This window comes from Thermobia domestica, chromosome 11, assembly GCF_964235325.1.
Source record: "Thermobia domestica chromosome 11, izTheDome1.hap1.1, whole genome shotgun sequence".
NCBI lineage: Eukaryota > Metazoa > Arthropoda > Insecta > Zygentoma > Lepismatidae > Thermobia > Thermobia domestica.
The window spans coordinates 175837571-175860091 of NC_137464.1; the positions used below are offsets into that span (position 1 = coordinate 175837571).

A 22521-nucleotide genomic window follows, 5' to 3' on the forward strand; every position below is an offset into this window, starting at 1 on the left:
ATGCTGCACGAACTTGCACACAAATGAGTATACAAGGAAACCTATCATTCTAAATCCTCCTAATTCTAATATGATTGTTAGAAAAATACTTTCTTTTAGTATTAGTTTGAGAAATTATCGTTATTAAATAGTATTTGTTGACTAGTGTGAGATCCTTCTAGTCGAAGATTCTTAATTAATAACGCAATAGCATTCCAGTTTTACACTAGACAAAACAAGGTTCCAATAGTTTGTTTGTTAAAACTAATAAATAAATAATTCCAGTCTGATTCTTATAAATCTAGTTTACAACTTCACGCTTTTCGGATCTACAAGAATATTTTAGTGAAGGTGTGTCCACAGATAAGTTAAACCGGTGATTCACTTTCACAAATTACTATCATACTACTCGCTTAATGCTTGCAATGAAGATACAAGTGATATGAGACTTCAGATGAATGTTAATTAATGTTGTGTATGAAAATTATTCAATTTTCTTGTTATCAGTGTCTGAAAACATTGTGCTATATATATATACTAAAATAATGTTAAATAGCCTACAGTTTCCGAAAAGAAATAATTTTCCGAAACTTTTAGTTTCACAACGAAACAAATACTAGTAAACTTATCTCACTAGTTTCGATTTATAAAGTCATCATTAGTGTTGAGTTACTAGTGAGTATGTATAAAAATTCTTATTGTATAATAACGCGCATTTTGAGAAAATGTATGTAAAATGGTATTGCTTTCCTTTGCTGTAGTTCCCATTCAAATATCCTTAAATGTTTGATGCTCCCATTGCAACCACATTCCTCAGATAACCATTTACGCCCGTCATTTACTTCATACAACCTTGTTACACTATCGTGATCACAGGAGCATAGATATGACGAAAATTATTGAAGAATATTGCGATTTACTAAGTCAATATCAAAGTACAAGAAGGAAGCTACTGGCTACTGTTCTCTACTGCGCTAATACGAGTATTGCACACAAGTATTATACGAATATATTAAAGACTTGGTGCAAGCCAGTGGCTGATCTAGGCCGGGGCCGGAGGTGCCTAGGCCCCCTAATTTTTGAGTGACAAAAATAATTTAAGCTATTATTTATATATTTTTGAAAGTGTATAGTAAGCTCATGATATACTATCATAGTCTGAGGTGTGACTGCCTGCTAGTTTTTACCTTCTATAGAAGCCTCTGGTGCAAATTATTCAAATTATCACTTGTACATATGTATATTCGTCTTATTTAAGTATTGTAGAACAAACAAAATCACATACATGAGTTATACGTAGGTTAGTACTGTTCAGCTAATAATGTTGTTATATTGATAGTTTTAACATTTAAATTGCAGCGAAACCCTATATATTAAACTTTCAATAACCTATCGTTAGAATCTCATTCAATTATTCTTCAATAGTCAATGAGCTGACGTGAGTTTAGTTCACAAGTTGTGAAAATAATTTACAAGTTAAAAGTTATTAGGAAAATTACAAGAAATAAAAAACTACAAATATTTGTGAAACTTAGATTTTAATTTTTAAAGCTATATGTTCGAGAAATAGATAGCTATTAATAATACTAATAAATGAAAAACTTATCAGATCATTAGCCTACATTACAGCGCATAATTACATGTCAAGTTACACTGCTAAAGCACGTCTTTTCATAAATAATAATCAGATCATTTAATATTATGTGAAGATGTTTAATAATGCGCCCTCTGAACTGTTAAATAAACTATTGATAATTTTTATTGACTTAATGTGTACAATCTTAAAATATCCAATTTGAGAGTGTATTGCAGTATAAATATAAAGATTTGCATATTCAGTTGCTATTCAATATTTTCAAGACACTGCTACCTGGAAATGATGAAGATTGGAAATGGAAAACTGAACAAAAGTTCTACTTAGGATAGACCCTTCGCTCAATTTAGCATTTACTGATGCCATCCATACAAAAAATTATCCTTTAAACGTATTACAGATATTAGAATAATAATTACTAAATTTCTTAATAGGCATGTTCATCGCCAATTAAACTAATAAAAAATATTTGTTGGAATATGTGTAGAGCTCTACGTGTGATGTGCATATTTAATTATTAATGAAATATGCTAATTGAACTCGCTTTAATTAGTTCATGGCATCAAGAATACTACTTAAAATTCATGTCTTTGATGGAAATTAGTACTATAAGGGATGGGATACATCTCTTAACCGGAAATATAGAACAAAAAAGAATTCTTCTGTTCTTTTTTTTTAAAAAAAAAGAAAATATGGTACCCAAATGCATAGCAGTATTTACCAATGGAAATCTATATACTATTTATTAAAAATATAGACTTTAAAATTGAAAAATATGTTACCATGTTTTATTTTTATTTATGTGATAGTACGAGCGCTAAATCTATAAGCAAGACGTAAAATTGACGTAAACGTGTATTTGGCTACAACGATCACCATATCTAAACCAACTCACTATAACGAAACATGCACAATAAGCCTTGAAAACCGTAATCAAACCAGAGAATCTATTGATCCTGAAAATGCGAGTTTTTGCAGAAAAATATTCGAAAATTGCTTTATAAACTAAATGCAAACTATTTAATATCTAGTGTTGATCTATAATGGTTTTCAGGGCCAATATTTCCTGGTTCATATTTACAACGACAAAATATCAAGCTGGCACTTTTAGACAAGACATACGAACTTATAGAATATACGTATAATTATATACAAGCATAATAGAAAGTATGCCACTTATCACATACCCAGGTATTTGGCGGATATCGAGGAAACGGCGGAATATCTTTGGTGGCAATGTTTCTAGGTAAGTCATGTCGGGCCTTCTTCTTTTTCAATTGCTTCTGACGTATTAAAACAGCTGCTTGCATGATTGTTGTCTGTCACACTGGGTGGCCCTAACAATGGTTCTTATAAGAGGAGGAAGATAGTTTTGTTATTTTTATATTTTCCAAGGCAGGAGATGAACAAACATTGAAAAATACTACTGCTCTTTTTCCTTCTTCTCTTCATATACAGGCAAATGGTTTAGATGACTTACTTTAGGCAATTGTCATCATTGTGCTGGAAATCTGGGCATAATTAGGTGCATGGTCACATTAGGAACAAAATTCCATGAACGTGAACATAGTTTTAAAGTAGAAACAAATAAGAAATAGATAGTAGAAATTTGCGACAGACACACGAAGAAAATGAAACGGAATTAAGCAGAAAGCCTTATTAAAGACAGAAAAGAAGATTGAAAAGAAACATCTATTAAGGATCCAAAAAGAATATTAAACGTTCGGATCCATGCATAAATTCATCAGGTAAAACCCATAAGTTAATGTATGTTTCTAGCTATAAAGCAAATATTAAAAGATTAAGGATATTTCAATTTATTACTTATCTATTATTTTGTACAATCCTCGTCATGTTGATCTTATTTTTTTCTTTTTTAAATTACGTCTTTCCGCCACAATTATAGCTTACAGTAACACTAAACAATGGAAATAATCTTTTTGTTTCATTCTTAAAGTTGTAGCACATTGTCGTTACCATGTTAAATGATTAGAAAACAATGTTTGTTTTCTTTTTTAAAGTCAAGGCATATTTAACATCCACGCTAACTTATACGAACCAAGCAAGGAGAAAAGGTTTGAAAGTGTACATAATTCCCTTAGGGACTTATTGCAGACCATATACTGGAAACCACTTAATTTTCTCGCCTTTAACCAGATATTCAAGAAACTGTTCCAGAACAATACAAAATACGAGATCCATTTAGACGTTATTGTTAATAAACCAATATAATTTTCCTTTCTTCAATTTTTTTATCAACTAATCCGATAATATCTATGAACTGCTCACATTGAGAGACTTTTAACAGTGTGAACACTAGTGAACAAGTAAAGAAGCTTCGTTTGAACTAGTGCCAAGAAAGTGTCAGTTATCATACGATACAAAAATGAACATTAACTTGTGGGCTGACCTGATATATAAAGTGGAGCATTTCCATGAACAAACAGCAAATGCTTTAAAATTCACAATTTTAATTGCTTGTATTATAAGAAAGACAGAATAAGAAGATGGAGAATATTAAAACGGACGTTAGAACTCATATTATTATTGCACGTGGATGATATACTTACCAATAAGAAAGACAGGCTGTAAATATTTCGGAAAAAATATTACTTTTAGTTAAAAATGTCAAAGGTTGCTTTGGCTTTACAATTTTAGCTTTTGATGCTTCAAAATAGTTCTTGTCAACGAAGAAAGATGAGTGCGCCGCTGTAGTTTTATGTTGATCTACATTTATAAAAAGATATATTTTATGTATTTTAAGCTATTATCTTACAAATGCTTAATGTAAAGCCTTTTAATATGCGCGTAAGTAACATGTTTTTAAGTACACGTGTACATGCGTTTTAAAATATTTTTTGTTTAGAAAGCAGTAGGTTTAGCGCAAAATTAATTGCAATATTTTTAATAATGTTCTGATTTAAATTTCTCATGCATGAAAGAGATTATTGCATATCTGAAAAGTAGGACAATCAGAGGTACATAGAAAGGAACCAAGATATACATACACGTATTAAAGAAAGTATTAAACATACATACGACACATATAAACGCAAAGAATATTTAATTCTTTGTTAATAGCTGAGGGAAAGAAGATCATTAATGTTAAAAATGCTGATGGAAAGGAAACATGTTTATTTAAACATCTTGAGGTCACAGAAGCACATGAGAATAATTAATGTATTTCGTCTTTAAGGTGCAGAAGTGTTTAAATGTTCCGATGCAGGATAGAAAAGCACATAAACCAGGGAATCTATGCTTTTATTTTCGTATAATGCTTTATATTTAATGAAGAACAATATTTATCTTTAGGTTCAAAGTATGTTAAAAGTAACTAAAACCGTTTTTTTTAAATCGAATTATTACCTGTTTAAGACTTCTTTCTTTACGATTCCCTAGTTTAAAACATGTGAACACTAAAAGCTGCTAACAGATGGCGTAATATGCATGCAAGTTATTAATAGTGAAGCAAGAACTGTAGTTATGTAAGAACGTTATTCTGTGTAAGAATGTTTGGCCATTTTGCCAGGTGCCTAGCTTATTTACCTATCATAGCTAGGCGTGCTTTTACGCCAGTACAGCTAGGAGGTGGTCACCAGGTTTTTCCTGTTGTGGTTTAAATACGTACGGACATTTTAGATTAGGTAGTCGGAATAAAGGGATAAAACAAGAAATAGAATGAGTGATACCACGCATATAAGAACCATTAAGTTCTACTTTAGTGTTGAACACCATATTAATTCTAAAACTATAGTTTGTTTTCATAACACAATGCCAGTATTACGTAATAATCTGAATTTGATAGATTACTTAAGAAGTTATAGCTATCCTTTAATAGAGATAGGTAACTATGATATTTTCTGAATTACTACTGGTTTAAAAAACATATTCATTTATGGCACACATTTTACTTTATAAAGTATTTTAATATTATTTACAAAAGGATTTTTGTTTCTACTAGAGAAAAATATAGTACGGCATCATAATTTTGCTCTACAACTACAATGTCTATACATAAATGCCATTTTTCTGCCGTATATAAAAATATATTTAGTTGGTTTCATAACATGATTCTTATTTCTTCCAATAACACTGATACTGTGGATTATTATGTCAGTACCTTCCTCCTATTTAAATGGTTAACGTTCAAATCTTTATTACAGAAAAGCTGTATTAAATTCCAAATACAAGTTCTTATGGTATTTATTTCGATTAAGATATATAACAACGTATAGATTCGATACATTGAAAGGAAAAGTTAAAGAACAAACAAATGTAATGAAAAATTGATAATAAATAAATAAAATACAACTGTCATTGATAATCAGTAATCAAAATAAAAGGTTGAGAATATTTTCACGTGCTGAGATAATAACTGACAATTAGTAGATTCTTCCTTATTATTCAAAATTAAAAGTTTAACATAGACAATTCAATCAGAAACTGTCAAAAGTAAGTATCAAATTTATTTTTTTATTCATGGTGTTGTATGTGTCGGTAATAATGCACTTTTTAACATTCAGATGGAAAACGGGAAATGTAGCTGTACTGTTTGGGATCCCTTTCCTATTTTCAGTTTTCATTTCTCGACTGATGCATCCAATTGTTTATTAAAGGGAAAGACTAACATCTTTATGTATTTTACCTCCGAATGATTGACTACCTTCCACTCCACTTGTTAGAAGGTAATACTAAGCTGAGATTTAAATTACACAGAATCAAATTTGTTTCATGCTATTACACTGATGTGATATCCAAATTTCTTGCTTCACAAATTCATGCACTACCAATGATCCATACAATTCCAAAATTAGGGTTAATACATGGAAACAGATATTAGGTCACACTATGTAAATTTATAACCTTTTCTTTTTATCATAGCGTGTACTGCATTAACATTGTTAATTTGGAAACGTATATAAAATATCTTCTAATTCATAATTGAAAATGATCACAAATCTTTTTATATCATTTACATAAAATACGTTGTACTATCCTTACTTTTTAAATTATGTATAAATAAACATGTGAAGGAATTAACTTTATGAAACTTTCTATTATGTTTACTCAATTAAAAAATATCAGTTTCAAATTTGCCATACTTTAATACCAATTATTAAATTAATGCTTTGGAAAAGAGAAGTACTTACATTGAGTTGAGTTACATTAAATTGAAGTTAAATTGAAGTTTTAACTAGCTTCAACTGAAACTTCAATACTTATTATGTACCTCTTACATTATGCAGAAGTATTTAGTAAAAGTAATCAGGTTCCAATTTCATAATCTATACACTTATGTGATCTGCTACGTGAAATTTTTAATGTAAAGTTTATACAATGAAATTATAATGCTAATTTGATTTGAATTGGCTTAATCTGACATTTGAATACTACACCAATACATTTACTTTCAAAACTATACTTCATGAAAGTAATCATGTTGTTCATTCGTTACATTTTATAATATATTCATAAATTATCCATATATGTTATTGCCAATCTACTATATTTTGAAGAAATAACCTAGGTAGATTAAAGTTGTTACTACAATTCAAAATTGAATTAACTTTATCCGTAATTCCCATATTTTTCCTCAATTTGCTGTACTTTGAGGAAATAATCTACTTCTACTTTCGTACACTCTATGTTGCAACACCTACTAATCAACGTTTTGAACTGCTACATAATTCTAACAAGATGTTTCCATGTATATAACACTTGTTCATATAATATACTACGTTTGGAAATGTATGGTTTATAGGATGAAGTGATGACCTGGACACACACATACCCAACATGTAGGTGGAAAGCGAGGATACGGTGGTATATCTTTGGTGGCAATATTACTAGGTATCTCTATGCGATTCTTGGCTTTGAGACGCCGCTTCTTTCGCATTAACAGAGCTGCCTGCATGGTGGTCTAGTGACAGATGGCACCACAGGGATCTTCTTAGGTAAGAAAGACTGTATATTTGTTCATCTCTTGCCTTAGGAAATATAAAAATAACATTGTACACGACCCTATACAGGGTGTCCCAGCAAAGTCACATTCCCTCTTTTACAAACTATTATATGTTGGTTACTATCTGGCCTGAAAGAAACCAAAAATCTTGTTTTTGGGCACATATTTAGGAAATTTTGTACAAATTTTCAAACAAACTCTGACTTAAAATGAATATTGGAAGGGAAATTTACCCTGTATTAAACTTCTAATGACTAGATTTAAAAAACTAAAGGGAAATTTCGAAAACTATTTTTCAGTAACATTTTATTTGTCTTCATGTAAAGGAGTTTCATCTTAAGTATTACTTAAATTATTATTACTGCCTTTGTTATTCCTGTGTACATCATTAACGATATTATTTGTATGCCACCAAAAAATGTATAAATAACTTTATGATTATAGGCAGTACTAAAGAAAAGATCTTGAACTAGATGTAAAAACAAAAAGATCTTTGCAAGGTCGTGTAAAGTTTTGTATTACTTTAAAAGGTTTACAAAAATTTTTGTAAAACATTTTTTAAGTAAAGCGCCAAGTTTCTCAGTAGTGTGTCTCTAACCGATTCTAAATATAAATTTCAAATGGTTACATTAGAATTGTTAAAAAATATCAATTTAAGTTTCGATTATTATATGCTCTCTGCCTCAAATATCCTCAAATATCACGTCCAATAACTTATTCTAAAATATGGTTAATTTTTCACAATTATATCTATATAATGCAAATGAAGTTAATAGTTCAACAATATAAAGTTCTTTTTATCCTCGAATAGCTTCTCAGAATGTATAGTCTATCTACGCTACTGATACACATGAATACCTAGGCTACACATATAACGCAAAAATATATCAAATTATGATCGATGTTGTGTTTAAAGCCATATCAACACAAACTAACATCACAATTATATATTACTTTATAGCTTAATATTTGTATTAATGATTAATTATCTTTAATGCTTTGAAAAACCTTATTTAAGGAAATCCTTTACCAAAGTTTTAGATTAAAATCAGATGGAAGAGTAAATGCTGTATGATCGGGAAAACAGAAACATTGTTCTACCATTAAAAGCTCGATATAATTTATGTCGATTGGATATTGAGTTAATATCTTAGATCGTGTTTCATTTCTACCTTATTTATTTGTCTAATCCTGCACTTTTTATACTTATTAGAAATAATATCTATAATTATGAAGCAAACACATTAATTTATATAAATTATAAAATATTGTCCTCCTGGCATAGTGGGACGTAGTGTTATATCCCTTTCAAGAATTATAGTTACTCAATATGAACAGTGATTTAACAACAAACTGTAATTTATTTGTCCTTTTGTAAAAATGTAAACTATTATTTCGAACAAAATCTACTAAATTATGTGCCACGCTCATGCATATTTGGTAATTTCAAACCAATTAACCAAACAAACTGTACTCTTGGGGATGGACTTGCTGAGACACTCTTTATGTACACTTTTTTTTATCAAGTTCTCTCTTCTATAGAATCACTAACACTTTCCTAGTGAAAGTAGATTAAATTTAAAGATCAAGCAGTTGCTATTTCTATTAAGAACTATTAATATATTAGTGGAGTTGTTTTCTAAGGCTGAATAATTTTTACTTTTACTGTTGTAATTTAATTGACTTATTCTAGATGAAAATATGATAAATGTGAATGAAATAAATTGAAAATAGCATAAAAAGTATATTTTAATATTAAATACCACCCTCTTGCTTATATAAAACCTTCTTTTGAGATAAAATAATTACTATTAAGGTGTATTATAATCGAATTCTACTGATAATTGAAACAATAATTTACGTCCTAATAATTTTCTTTCAACTACTTAAAACAATATTACACTTCTCTATTTTACGTAGTATACGCTTTCAATATAGTGTATTATTTTAATCATATTTTAAGCATTCGTATTCATAAAGTAATATACGATAAATAGTATGAAATATATAATTACTGGTTATATAACAAAGCGCTATGCGTAGAATTCTCACGTTCTTATCATTTATCATAATGTTTATATTATATTTTCAGTCGTTCATACAATAAATTTAAAACTCTGTTTTTGAAAATACAAAACGGGAACAACTTAGCTAATTTCAGGCCTAAATGCATAATATCGAATGTGTTTCAAACTTAAATTTAGAATGATAATGTATGATGTAGAAAATAATGTAAAGAATAACAAAATCTATTTACTGACAAAGACAAATGCTATTACCTTCGGATATAGGTGTCTATGTAGCCTAAAATTCCGAAAATTACGTTGCATATACGTAATTTGTTGTAAATTAAAATTGAAAGATGGTATGTATAGTCACGCAAAAGTCAATATTCCCTTAACGCATTTCTTTTCTATGTTTCCATCTTCTCAGTGTATATCCTTTTTTTGTTGTCTACAAAATGTGCTTAGTATACATTTGTTTGCATTTGGTTGTATTTGTTTATATAGAGAAATGCAACGCCCAGGTAAATATAGACTTTTGTGCATGAAGATAAAACCAATAATAAGTCAAGTTTATGTTTGAGAATTTGCCTCGTAATATAATTTTCGTTTTCGTGGGTTTAGTTTCTAATTTCAGATATACAATTCTTAGAAAATAAAAATAATTATTTTAACAAATTGATTTTGAGTGTAAAGTGGTTCTCCATTAGCTTACTTATCAATAAATGGCTATACGAACTTAAAATATATGTATATCAAATATATACTTTAAACTGTATTTGTTTATTAATAGTGCATAACGAACACTTGGTTTTAGTCTTACTACCGTGAAATTGAACTACCGCTAATTTTAGAGTTTTTCTGTAATATCTTCAAAACAAATAAAAATATTCGAAAAACAGAAACGTAGTGAACTAGACAATACGACTTTACATGTGATACCGTTATCACAATTCATTTATCTTCATTCGATTAGCAACTCTAGATAGATTTAGCATTTTTTGCGGGTTTTGTAAATAATGGCATACCAAAAGCAGATAGGTGAATTGTAGTAAAGATATCACATGCAAGATCGTATTGTCTAGTTCACTACGTTTCTGCTTTTCGAATATTTTTATTTGTTTTGAAGATATTACAGAAAAACTCTAAAATTAGCGGTAGTTTAATTTCGTTGTAGTGAAGACCCTTAACGTTGGAAAATAGTAGGTATGGTTTCACAATTATTAGAAAAATCTTAGCACTGAAAAAGGTATTAACCTTTGAGCAATCACATAACTTAGTTATATTTTTTGGAGCGAACTGAACGTAGAATTAAAAGAATCGCGACGTTTAGAAAGGCGAATATTGACATTTTTGTCTTCTATATTACGTTTAGAGGCATTTATATAATTGACATTCAACAGATGCAAATAACAAAGTGGCATAATTTATTATCATATTTTAATTAATTTATAATCCTAACGAAAGTCTTTATAATATTTTGTTTACGTTTCATAAACAATTTGTGTAATTGTAATCAATTCATTGTATACAAACATGTTATCCTAATGTATGCCAGTAATATTCAATATGGTACAAACGTAAAACAAAAACTTGACTTATATTGGTTTTCATATTTATTACAATATAGTATTTCATTTAATTTTAATTCTGAAAACGGTATCAATATATTGCATGTAAAATACAAAGTAATCTAATTTTGTCGCGAATAATAAATTAAATAACGTAGCCAATATAATATATTATAATATTACTTGTCTACTAATTCAGGTGTGGCTTCAAAGTTATATATTTACAAATGTTTTATAGTAGATAAAAATTTGAATTTATAGACGTACAAGTTTTAAATTTCAGCATATTTTCATAAAATCAATTGTTTTCTTAAATATTCAAAAGATACTTCAACTTTAGAGGCGAATGTTTCGTTTTAAAAATGTGTGATGTATATCTTATTAATTTTATGAATCTGTAGCTAATATATAATTGCAGGATTAAGAAATGATACTTTGCGTAGCATGTTCAGTTTTACAAAAGACATACTTATATAAAAGTAAGTGAGCATTGTTTGTAGTAAGAAGAAAATGTAAATCTAAATTTGCAGGTAAATAAATAAATATATGTCGGTCACGACATAACATACCCAAGTATTCGGTCGAAATCGTGGGAATGGTGCTATATCTTTTGTGGCAACGTTACTTGGTAGTTCATGACGGGGCCTCTTTGCTCTCAACTTCTGCTTCTGACGGATCAAAAGCGCTGCTTGCATACTTGCTGTTACCGTTGCAGTCATGTGGACGGCTTAACCTTAGAGGTGCAAACTGACGGATTGGCGTGTGGAGCAGGAAAGAAAAGAGAAAAGAAAAAAGAGAAACAACATGGTCAAATTTCTGTTCCAATTACCCTTATAAGAGTGGAAGGGGGATTTTCACTCGCACACAATCACACCCATACAATCTTCATTGAAGTTCGTCTTGCTGTAAGGTAAATTATGTATTAGTATTACATAAATTTGTACTTTCGATCTAAAAGAATCAATGCCATTTTCATTGAATTACTGATGTGTCAGTCAGTCACTACTGGTGTTTTCTTAAGCAAAAAATGCTTAAGTGGAAAATGTTTTCAAAACAATGTTCATATCATCAGTAATATCAGGATACTGATGCTAAAAATTAATTGAAGAAGGTACAAAACAAACCTTTAAAATTGCACGTTTTGACATTGATTCTTTGAATCAAATCGCGTCTTACTTAAATTATAAAACAATAAAATCTACTTACCTAAAAATCTTCTTGATGTTCACAAAACATGAAAGGAAGTTAACCCTCACCTTGAGGGTTAAGATGAATCAATATTAAAATATTGCGTAAGTATGTGTGTGTGTTAGTGGAATATCAAATCTTATTAGTTTATCTGGTTTTAAGTATCGTATATAAGAGTGAATAGCTGCCTCTCGAAAGAATGCAACAAAACTTCCAGTTTCAACTCTGTAAAAGCAATACGAGCCAGTGTCTTTCACATCTCTTTATCCTGTTTTATTTAACTGTTGAATGTCCATGTTACCTTTCTTTTTAGCCCATTGTACTGTATGTTTTGTTTGAAACAAAATGGAATGTTTGTAGTTTAACATTCCTGACTTTTTCCTTTAAATCTATTCCAATATTTCTTACTTTCAGAAAATTAAAATCTATCAAATATAATTAAATATTTAATCATCAACTTTAGTTTGAATCAACTGCGGGCGTTTCTGTTAGGAACATCTGTTTGAGATTGAGCGCGAACTTGTTACACATTAAGTAATAAAGTTTTGTTAAAAATCATATGACGGACATTTTTACTGCATTTGGGAAAATAGTTCACAATATTAATTTAACGTATTTACTAACTTTGAAGTAGAAATAACATTTCTGAGTTATTTTGTGTTTTCCATATTATATAGAGTCTGCCAGAAAAATATAAACACTCTTTATCATCCTGTATGAGGAAACTGGCATTGAAAATTGTTTTAAAATTTAAGTATGTTGTAGTATGGTATCTCGCCCAACAGATGTCAGCATTGTCAATTATTTTCAGTTAAAATTATGTTGTAGTACGGTTTTCAGTCAACAGATGTCGGTACTGTCAGCACGGATAGTGAGATAAGAAAATGGCAGGACCACGCTTGACGTTCAGCACCATAAGTATGTTTTGAAGGGTTTTATCAGAATTGGGAACGTCATCGAAGTGCTATGTCATTGGAGAGGGGAGTTTGGTACTAAACCACCAACCCGTCTAACAATCAAACGTACTTACTCCGCTCGAACGTCAAACGTGTTGAGCGAGAAACCGTACTACGACATAATTTTAACTGAAAATAATTAACAATACTGACATCCGTTGGGTGAAAACTATACTACATTATACTTAAATTTCAAAACTATTGTCAATGTCAGTATCCTGATAGAGGATGACAAAGTATGTATTCATTTTTCTGGTGGACTCTGTATTTTATCGGGATACGGACAAAATCTCGCGGCCGAAACATCGCCGCCCAAAATCTCGCCGGCCAAAACCTCGCGGGACAAAATCTCGCCGGGCCAAAACCTCGCGTGGCCAAAACCTCGCCGCCCAAAACCTCGCGGGACAAAATCTCGCCGGGCCAAAACCTTGTGTGGCCAAAACCTCGCCGCCCAAAACCTCGCGGGACAAAATCTCGCCGGGCCAAAACCTCGCGTTGCCAAAACCTCGCCGGGCCAAAACCTCGCCACCCAAAACCTCGCCGCGAATGAAACTTTTCTTTAAAATTTACCCAATGAGTTTCTTAATATGCAATTCCACATTACAAATAATAATAATAATAATAATAATAATAATAATAATAATAATAATAATAATAATAATAATAATAATAATAAGAAGAAGAAGAAGAAGAAGAAGAAGATACAAAAAACATCGTGTGCATGGGCTTTCTCGGGTTATTCCCGTTTCCTCCCACTTTCTTTATTCCATCATTTCCTTCATCCTGGTCATCTACGTCTCCTTTAAACTACAGGACATAATCAAGGGACGTCGTAAAAACTCATATATTATTTCATACTTTCATAAATATTATTAGATTTTTGTTGAAATTTTAAGTTTTTGGATGCTCCAAAGTTCACGAAACTAACCCCGTTAGTTGTCATTGCTTTCCTTATGCAGACTTTCTTTCCCTATAACCAGTTTAAAAACATCCTGTTGCACTATCTTCACATTGAAATCCTCTAATACAGAAATAGAATTTTCATATGGTATCGCGAGACTTGGTCAAATACCCGTGATACTTTTTCTGAAACAGCGTCTTTTATACCATCATCCTTATCATCTGTTGGACATTTACATTTTGATCAGGCGAGATTTTGGGTATGGCGATATTTTGGGGCGCGAGGTTTTGGCAAGGCGAGGTTTTGGCCCGCGAGATTTTGGCCAGGCGACGTTTTGGCCCCGCGAGATTTTGGCCCGCGAGGTTTTGGGCGGCGAGGTTTTGGCCAGGCGGGGTTTTGGCCCGGCGAGATTTTGTCCCGCGAGGTTTTGGGCGGCGAGGTTTTGGCCAGGCGAGGTTTCGGCCCGGCGAGATTTTGGGCCGCGAGGTTTCGGGAGGCGAGGTTTTGGCTAGGCGAGGTTTTGGTCCGCGAAGTTGTCGCCGCGAGGTTCTGGCCGCGAGGTTTTGTACCCAAACCATTTTATCTGTATACACAGCAATTCAAAAATGAACAGGAGAAAACTGATATTACAGCTTATGTAAATAAATATACGTTATAATTAAAAGGTAACGGCGGTTTAACATTCCTCTATTAAAGTCCTAATGGAGAACGTAAATTTAAATGTTTTCCTTTTAAAACGTTTCTATATGAAGATGGTTTAGTGTTGTGAAGAAAGAAAAAGGATAATAAAAAGAAACAGGAAAGAATAAAACATCTCTTCAGTGTTTTATGTGGTCGGAACTCCTAAAAAGGCTACAATAAAAGAACAGAATGGAGTTGTACTTTCCTGAAGAGACAGGATGTTATATACATACAACACCTTGTAAAATAAGACTGCTTAGTGCGTGGATTTGCAGCTATCATGTAAGTGTCATACACAGCAGCATACAAAGATTTTGACATCAGGATTATTTTTTTATGTAAGTAAAACTTTTGGGAAGAGGAAATATATATATATATATATATATATATATATATATATATATATATATATACACAATGTCAAAATAAATGATTCTCCTTGTACATCCGCACGTACTTTTACAAATACAGTATTACCCTGCTGCTAGGTACGCTATATAATACAATTACCGTTTTATTTTCTTCTCAATTATATTTGAACCTTGTGTACCACTCTTTATTTATTTTGCAATTCGCACGATACCTATGCTCCACCATCTAACATATAAAACCATTATTCTTTTAAACAAGAACTTTAGGAGTGATCAAAAGAGGATCAAAAGATTGCGATCTTGCCCAAGAATGTTAGGAATGAGTCAAAAAATGGATTAAAAGATTGCGATCTTGACCAATAATTAGTTTTTGGAACAGGGGCCACGAAATGTTTGAACGGCCCCTAAATAGAGTTTTTTTTTTTTTTTTTTTTTTTTTTTTTACGGAATAAGCACATTATATTGAGTTAAGGGATAGTTTAGGTTTGGCTACGCTATATGTAGTTCTCCAGATTTAAGGCCTGCGAGAAAACTTTTGATTGAAATATAAGAATTTTTTGATCAAAAAAAAAAAAAATAAGGTTTGAGACGTAGGCGCCAGATTCAAATACAATAATATGCACTCTCGCGGAAAGGCAAGCGTATTTTTCTTCTGTATCAAATGAGACTCAAACTACCATATTTAGCTACAGGGGGTAGCTCTTAGCGATATACTATGTATGTATATGTATGTGACATTTCCAAGAAATAAAGTGTAGGTAAGTTTTCTTTAAGGGTATGTGTATTCTGTGTCCTGTTTTATGATTCACTCTATCTTCTTTTCCACTAAAAATAAAAATGAAGTATATTTCCATAATAAATTGTATTTTTTAAAAAATGAATGAGGCCAATCTCCAAAATAATTTTCTTCTGTCATGTAAAAAAAAAAAAAAAAAAAAAAAAAGAGCCAGTGAGCTTTGAGAGTAGTTAAAGAAATGACATTGAAATCCAGATATTTCGAACACAATATTGGACTTATTGTGAGTTTTGAGACTTAATTCCTTGGATATACCTCACTTTCCTTTAAGATATCTCATTAAGAATCAGTACTATCACATCTAAATTCTAATTGAATTCACAAATGAATTATAAAATAAAAGAGTCATGTTTTTACCAAGCAAGGTCAACTATTTAAGCTTGATGACTTTCATTTACTACTTTGTGGAAATTGTTCTGACACACGTACTCAATAATCGATGAGAAAACATTTTTTATACTTATGAATAATCTCTGTATAGAAAAGAAGTCCTGATTGACTAATCAACACTTAAGTAAAGTGTTTATCACTTTACAGACGACGGACGGGCTATGCATGTTGTGAAAATAATATTCAGTAGGACGAAGGCTGGGCAAACCCACTCTTTGCTTTACTTGTTATTGCCAATAAACTACGGGTTATGTTAGCAGCATGTCTCGAGTGAACATTTATGGGTATTATTTTGTTCAATTTCAGCTGCTAGATAGCACGGAAAGCTAACTTAAACACGTCGTGTTCACTTTCTTGTTGTTGAGAATGTAATCGAGCAAGTTAGGTGCTGATCAGATTTTGGAACTTCTACACGAGGATTACGGTTTTGATGATTGTCTAATATACTGAAATACATTATTTGAACTTTTAAGCTAATAAATAAAAAAAGGTGAAATTTTGCGCCATGCAAATACCGGTAAGGGTACATTGTTTGGAGTGGCGTTACCATGAGGTTAACGGTATTGCCAACCCAATAAAGTTGTGCTTTTTCAAACGGTATTGTGTCAAGTTATTATATATTTCAAATTTGCATATAAAAAAGGAAAATATACAATACCATACTTGTCATGTAGTGATGCAAATTAAGGACGTTGGGATGGAACCCCAGTTTCAGCCATAGATCAGCAGGAAGTACACAAAAGTTACTGTCAAATTTGAATCTATAAGAATGGCGTTTAGCTGATGAACTAAATAACCTAGAAGTGGCTATATTTATTTTGTATTTACAATCAATCAAAAGAAAAAAGTAAGAAGTTGACCTTACTTTGGACTTTATGTGACAGCGTTAACTAACATCGAAAGTGTGGCGGAAAAGTTGCTTTAACGTTCTTTTCCTTGCAATGTAGGACTTATTTTCTATCATGAGACTGATTTATTAACAGTGTCATAAAGGGTTTTGTTAATCGTTTGTTGACAGATAGGAAAGTCCGGGTATTAATACCAAAATGCTCAATTATTGTGTATGAAGACTGGCAGAAAAGATCTATTTTTAATGTACTGATCCAATATTGTTTTATAAGTAGCAAAGAACTCACCTATTTCAACATAGATTCTATCACTGTTTTTGTAACAGCGGCAGAAAAGGTCTATTTTAACATCGACCCTATTATTGTATTAATAATACAGACAGGAAAGGCCTACTTTTAGCGTGCGGTTTTATTTATAAAAAAAGCCTTTGGGTAGCTGGGACTCTGCCCCTACACCCTCGCGTTTGCTCGGCCTATGGCCTCACACCTCTTAAATCCATAATTCTACTAAATTTCAAGTTTCAACTATGTAGGCCTAAAAGATAAGGTTTTGTATCCTAAGAAAATGTTCATTTAAATGACATGACAATTTCTTCATCTCCGCATTAGACTTCTTAAGAACTAAAAATATTCACGTTTAGGAATTTTTATGTAGTTTAGTCCCAGAAGGCTATAATCATGCCAAATTTAATCGTCGTAGCTCCACAGGAAGTGCCCAATAATTTTGGAGTGTAGAAAGTGTGGCATATAACAACATGAGAAAAATTTTTCAGTCACCTTTCTAAAGTTGGAAATTTTTATCTTTTGGTAATTTACGTAGGTAACGCTAACAAAAACTTACAAACATACCGAATTTCAAGTTTTTATTCCAGTTCCAAGTACCTAAAACATGCGATTATAGGTCTAACAATGGCTCATTGAAATAAGATGGAGAATTTCTTCATCCCCCTTTAGACCCCCTAAAAATTAAAAATATTAACTTTTGGCAATTTTGCAGTGGGTTTGTCCCACAAAACTACAATAATGCCATTTTTTTATTTTCCACGTCAACCGAAAATACCCTTATTTTGTGTCAGTTCATGTGGTTTTATATATAATAAAGGTAAGATTTCGCTGCAAATGACCAAGTTTTAATATATTGTTTCAAAACGTTATGTTAAAAATTTACTAACATACTGAAACCCAACAATTATTGCTTCATTAACAGAAATAGAAAATGCCTATTATAATAAAAAGATTATAAACTTCCACTATTGTTTTATGAATACATAGAGAAAAATCCGTTCCCCGGACAGCGGTATATTGTACAAATATACGGTATCCTCTTACTTACTGTAGAAATCAGTGCGGAGCATACGTTATCCGTATGCTACATAGGCACTGCCCGTAGATGTTACATCATGCCGTTGCAGGATGTCTGATGTCTAACAGTCTTCCTTATATTACATACATATATGTATGCTACCTTCGTCACCTATATGTAATACACGTCCATTTGTATGTGAGATCCTGACCGCCTACATTGTTTCATACGGAAAGTGCGTATAGATGGAACACTTATACAGAAAGTATTATAAAACATACGTATTCAGTTACACATCTGCCGTACGTTAAGTCCAAAAACTACAGGAATTACGCATGTAACCTATCTTTCTAAGTACGCCACCGACAATTTTTTCTTTCTCAGTGTAGAGATGGATAAGGCACATTTTAACTTATGGTTTTATTGATTTATAAATAACGTTAGAAATTACCTATTTTTAACATAGGTCACTTTGAAGGACACTGATCTATAAATTTGTCACGACCTAACATCTATCAACTAACCTCAATCTATATCAAATGGAAAGCCTATATTTTCTGAGGAAACGCAGATTAGTCCTTAGCCAACGGGCGATTATGCAGGATGGTTAATATACATTTTTCGATAAAATAGAAACACATTTTATAAAAGACAGATTATAATAGTGTCCACCTACTGGAATATTTAGTGTGACATAAATAAACGATACTTCACTTTTCCCTCATAATACTCTCAGGAGCGTACTCTAAATTTTGTTCAAATAATCGTATTACAGATAATTCAACCATGTAAAAACAAGACTTTTAGGAATGATCAAAAATAGATCAAAAGATTTCCATCTTGACCAAAAATTCTAGGAATGATCCAAAATCTCCATCAAAAGATTGCAATCTTGGTTATAGTTTTTGGATCAGGGGCCACAAATTTTTTGAACGGCCTCTAAATCGAGTTTCGTATTTTTTCTTACGGAATAAGCACATCATACTGAGTTAAGTGATAGTTTAAGTTTGGCAACACTGTATGTAGTTCTCCATATACAAGACGTACAAAAAATATTGAAATATATTGCATCTTTAAATTATTCAAGCAAACTATATTAAAAGAATTTTTTTCAGAATGACGGGTTAATCAAAAATGCTATATCCAAAGAAACTTTTGATCAGTTCAATTGAATAGCACAGATTAATTGCATACGCTGTACTTATTATTGGATCAAAAGAAACTTATAATCAAGTACTAACAGAGCGAAATTAATAGAAGATAGGGCAATTTCTCTCCTAAAATTTTGCTTTCTCGTGGTTGATCTGATTTTGAAATATTACTGACAAATTTATTTTTATTCAAGATTTTGTCTCAATGTCTTTCGCTTCCTTTATCATTCGAATCTTCCTAGTCCTATTATATATAACAAAGCGCCTTGAATAATATTAAGCGGCACATTAACATTTTCTTGAGAATATTTTGTCATTGCTGTAAAGGCAAAAACATCGCACACGCGCACCCCAATGGACAAGCGGAAAGGACACATTCTTTGGCGAAACAAATTAGGCCTACTTTTCTTTCCTAGCATGTACTATTTATTAATATGAAACGAAAACCTTCAAGTATAGGCTAATTAGATGGTTATCTATTACTACTATTATTCAAACGCACTTCCTATCGTAAAAGTTAGATTCTTAACACTGTAAATTACGGTTATCAAATTTTTATAGTAAAATTTGCATTTATAATACGGTAAATCATTATGTCTAAATAAGAAGTGAGCTAAAGCTATAAAACTTTTTCTCTTCGAGTTTTAAGTTTTTCAAAATTATAACATTTATTGGATTGCTGATTGAATTAACTATTAACACCACTACTGCCATCTGTATTACCAAGAAATACTTTGTAATAAAACAAAACCCATTACTACTGTGCAAGGGCGCCCATATTGTGGTTTCCAAGGGGGGCAAGTATAAGCGACGCTTCAAAAATAGTTTCAAATTTTGCTGTAACTAATGTAAAAATTCTATTGGATTTTCGATATTCTGAAATACAATTTCCTCTAGAGGGGCGAGCGCCCCACCTTGCCCCCTCCCTGATGGGCTCCCTTGCTACTGTGGCATATGTAAAAATAATATTTTGACAAATTATGAAAGTATTTCCATTTTGCAAAGCAAGAGAACAAATTTGTAGCCTTCTCCAAGCTCCGCTTCCACATATTTCATTGGCCAATGTTCTACTACAAAGTATAAATTTTTGGCATCTAAAATATGAATTATATTTTCTACTATTTACTCAAAAATTTAGGGTACGATATTTTTAGTCAATTAAACGGAAAATAAAATAATATAACTATGTTCAGTAATGATTAATAGAATACGATATATTAATTCAGCTTAGTAACAGAATGTAAAGCCACTGGCTTGCTCTACAAATACAGCGTGCTAGTAAAAGAATAAATTTGTTATTAAAGTTCCTAGATGAAATGTACAGTGTTCATTCATGACCAGAATCAAAGAGCAAAGGTAATAATTTTAGTTTTATATGAGCGTACATGGTTTCCCTGTCTCTCTGCTCGACAGCTTTGACACTTCTTGTTTTGAAGTTTGTTTGGCAGGACCTTATTGGTCACTTGATCCGACCTCCTCTATCTTCTGACCTACCCAAATTCTGCCACAAGATTGAAGTGCTTGTTCCTTCCATTATTCCAGATATTCAGGGTTAACTTTTAGGAAAAAAAACTCACTCAAAAGATCCAATATATTTCAGGAAAAAATTTTCTTGTAGGCTTTATATCTTGAGAACTAAATATAATATAGCCAAACCTAAACTATCACTTAACGCAGTATAATGTGCTTATTCCGTAATAAACACTAAAATTCGATTTAGGGCCCGTTCAAAAATTTTGTGGCCCCTAATCTAAGAACTAATTATTGGCCAAGATAGCAATTTTTTATCCATTTTTTTGGATTATTCCTAAAATTCTTGTTTAATGTGTAATCCTTTATTCTAAGATGCCTTCATCGCTGTTCTAGCAGCTAGCGCTTACGCCTTTGTTACACAGGGCCTCGCGTTTGATTCCTGGTGGAAAAGCTTTGAAATTTGAATACGTTGTAAGGATTCGGATTCTACCTTAAGCTGTAGGTCCACGTTTCATGTGGATTTGCTGTTGAAAAGGGGTTCTAATTTTAACAAACAAACAAACGAACATCATTATTATAAGTCGAAGTTCATGTAGGAATATTACAAAACTCTAAAATTTGGATCTTTTATGTACATCCTGCATTTCATTTATATAGTTGAAATTATTGATTATTTTTTAAATACAGTATTCGTTGTATTAAAATGTTCGAAATAGTATTAATGCCTAAAATGAGATGAAAACAATGTTTTGCTTAATTTTTCTCTCTCAAAAGTTAGATATACAAAATTTACGATATCTCTAACATTTTGAAGATTGTCCTCAGTCATTAATTCAAAATTCATTATGGAAACAGTAGGTTTAATGTATAATTCAAGTTTTTTGTGTCAAAGTTTTAGTGTGTGTATCAGTGCATGCGTGTGAATGTATGTGTCAAATGTCTTCATCAAATGAACGGAGTACAGACCTCAGCGTCCTCCGCCGCTTTCGTTCTCTTCCCTCCTTTGATTGGTTTGTGTGGAGTAGAGTCGGGTTTGTCATCTCCATCGGTCCCTATGTTCCGCTTCACAGTCCTTCTCGCCTGCCGCACGGCAAGCGCCTGGGCTGCAATCATGGTCGTTCACGGCTCACAACTAGTGCTGGAACACAAAATATAAAAGAACGGTTGAATTTTTAAGATACTACATATAATTAAATTACACATTAAAACTAAATAACAGTTTAACTAAACATATTCAAACCGGATAATTAAAATTAATTAAAATTTTTAGTTTAACTTCCAATGTGTACATTTCATGCTTAAAATAGGTGGATGATTTATGAAAGTGGACACGCACGGAAGAATTAATTTAATA

The 22521-nt window shown here is 31.5% G+C and overlaps 1 protein-coding gene across 1 annotated transcript in view; it reads right to left on the minus strand.

Annotated features, from left to right (window-relative positions):
• Positions 1-22521, minus strand: part of LOC145664571 (uncharacterized) — an 822099-nt gene that overhangs the window by 247725 nt on the left and 551853 nt on the right. Inside the window, exon 2 of the mRNA XM_081731348.1 lies at positions 22134-22305. Within this exon, the coding sequence (XP_081587474.1) occupies positions 22134-22280 (147 nt within the window). The 5' untranslated portion in view covers positions 22281-22305. The remainder of the gene's footprint in view (positions 1-22133; positions 22306-22521) is intronic.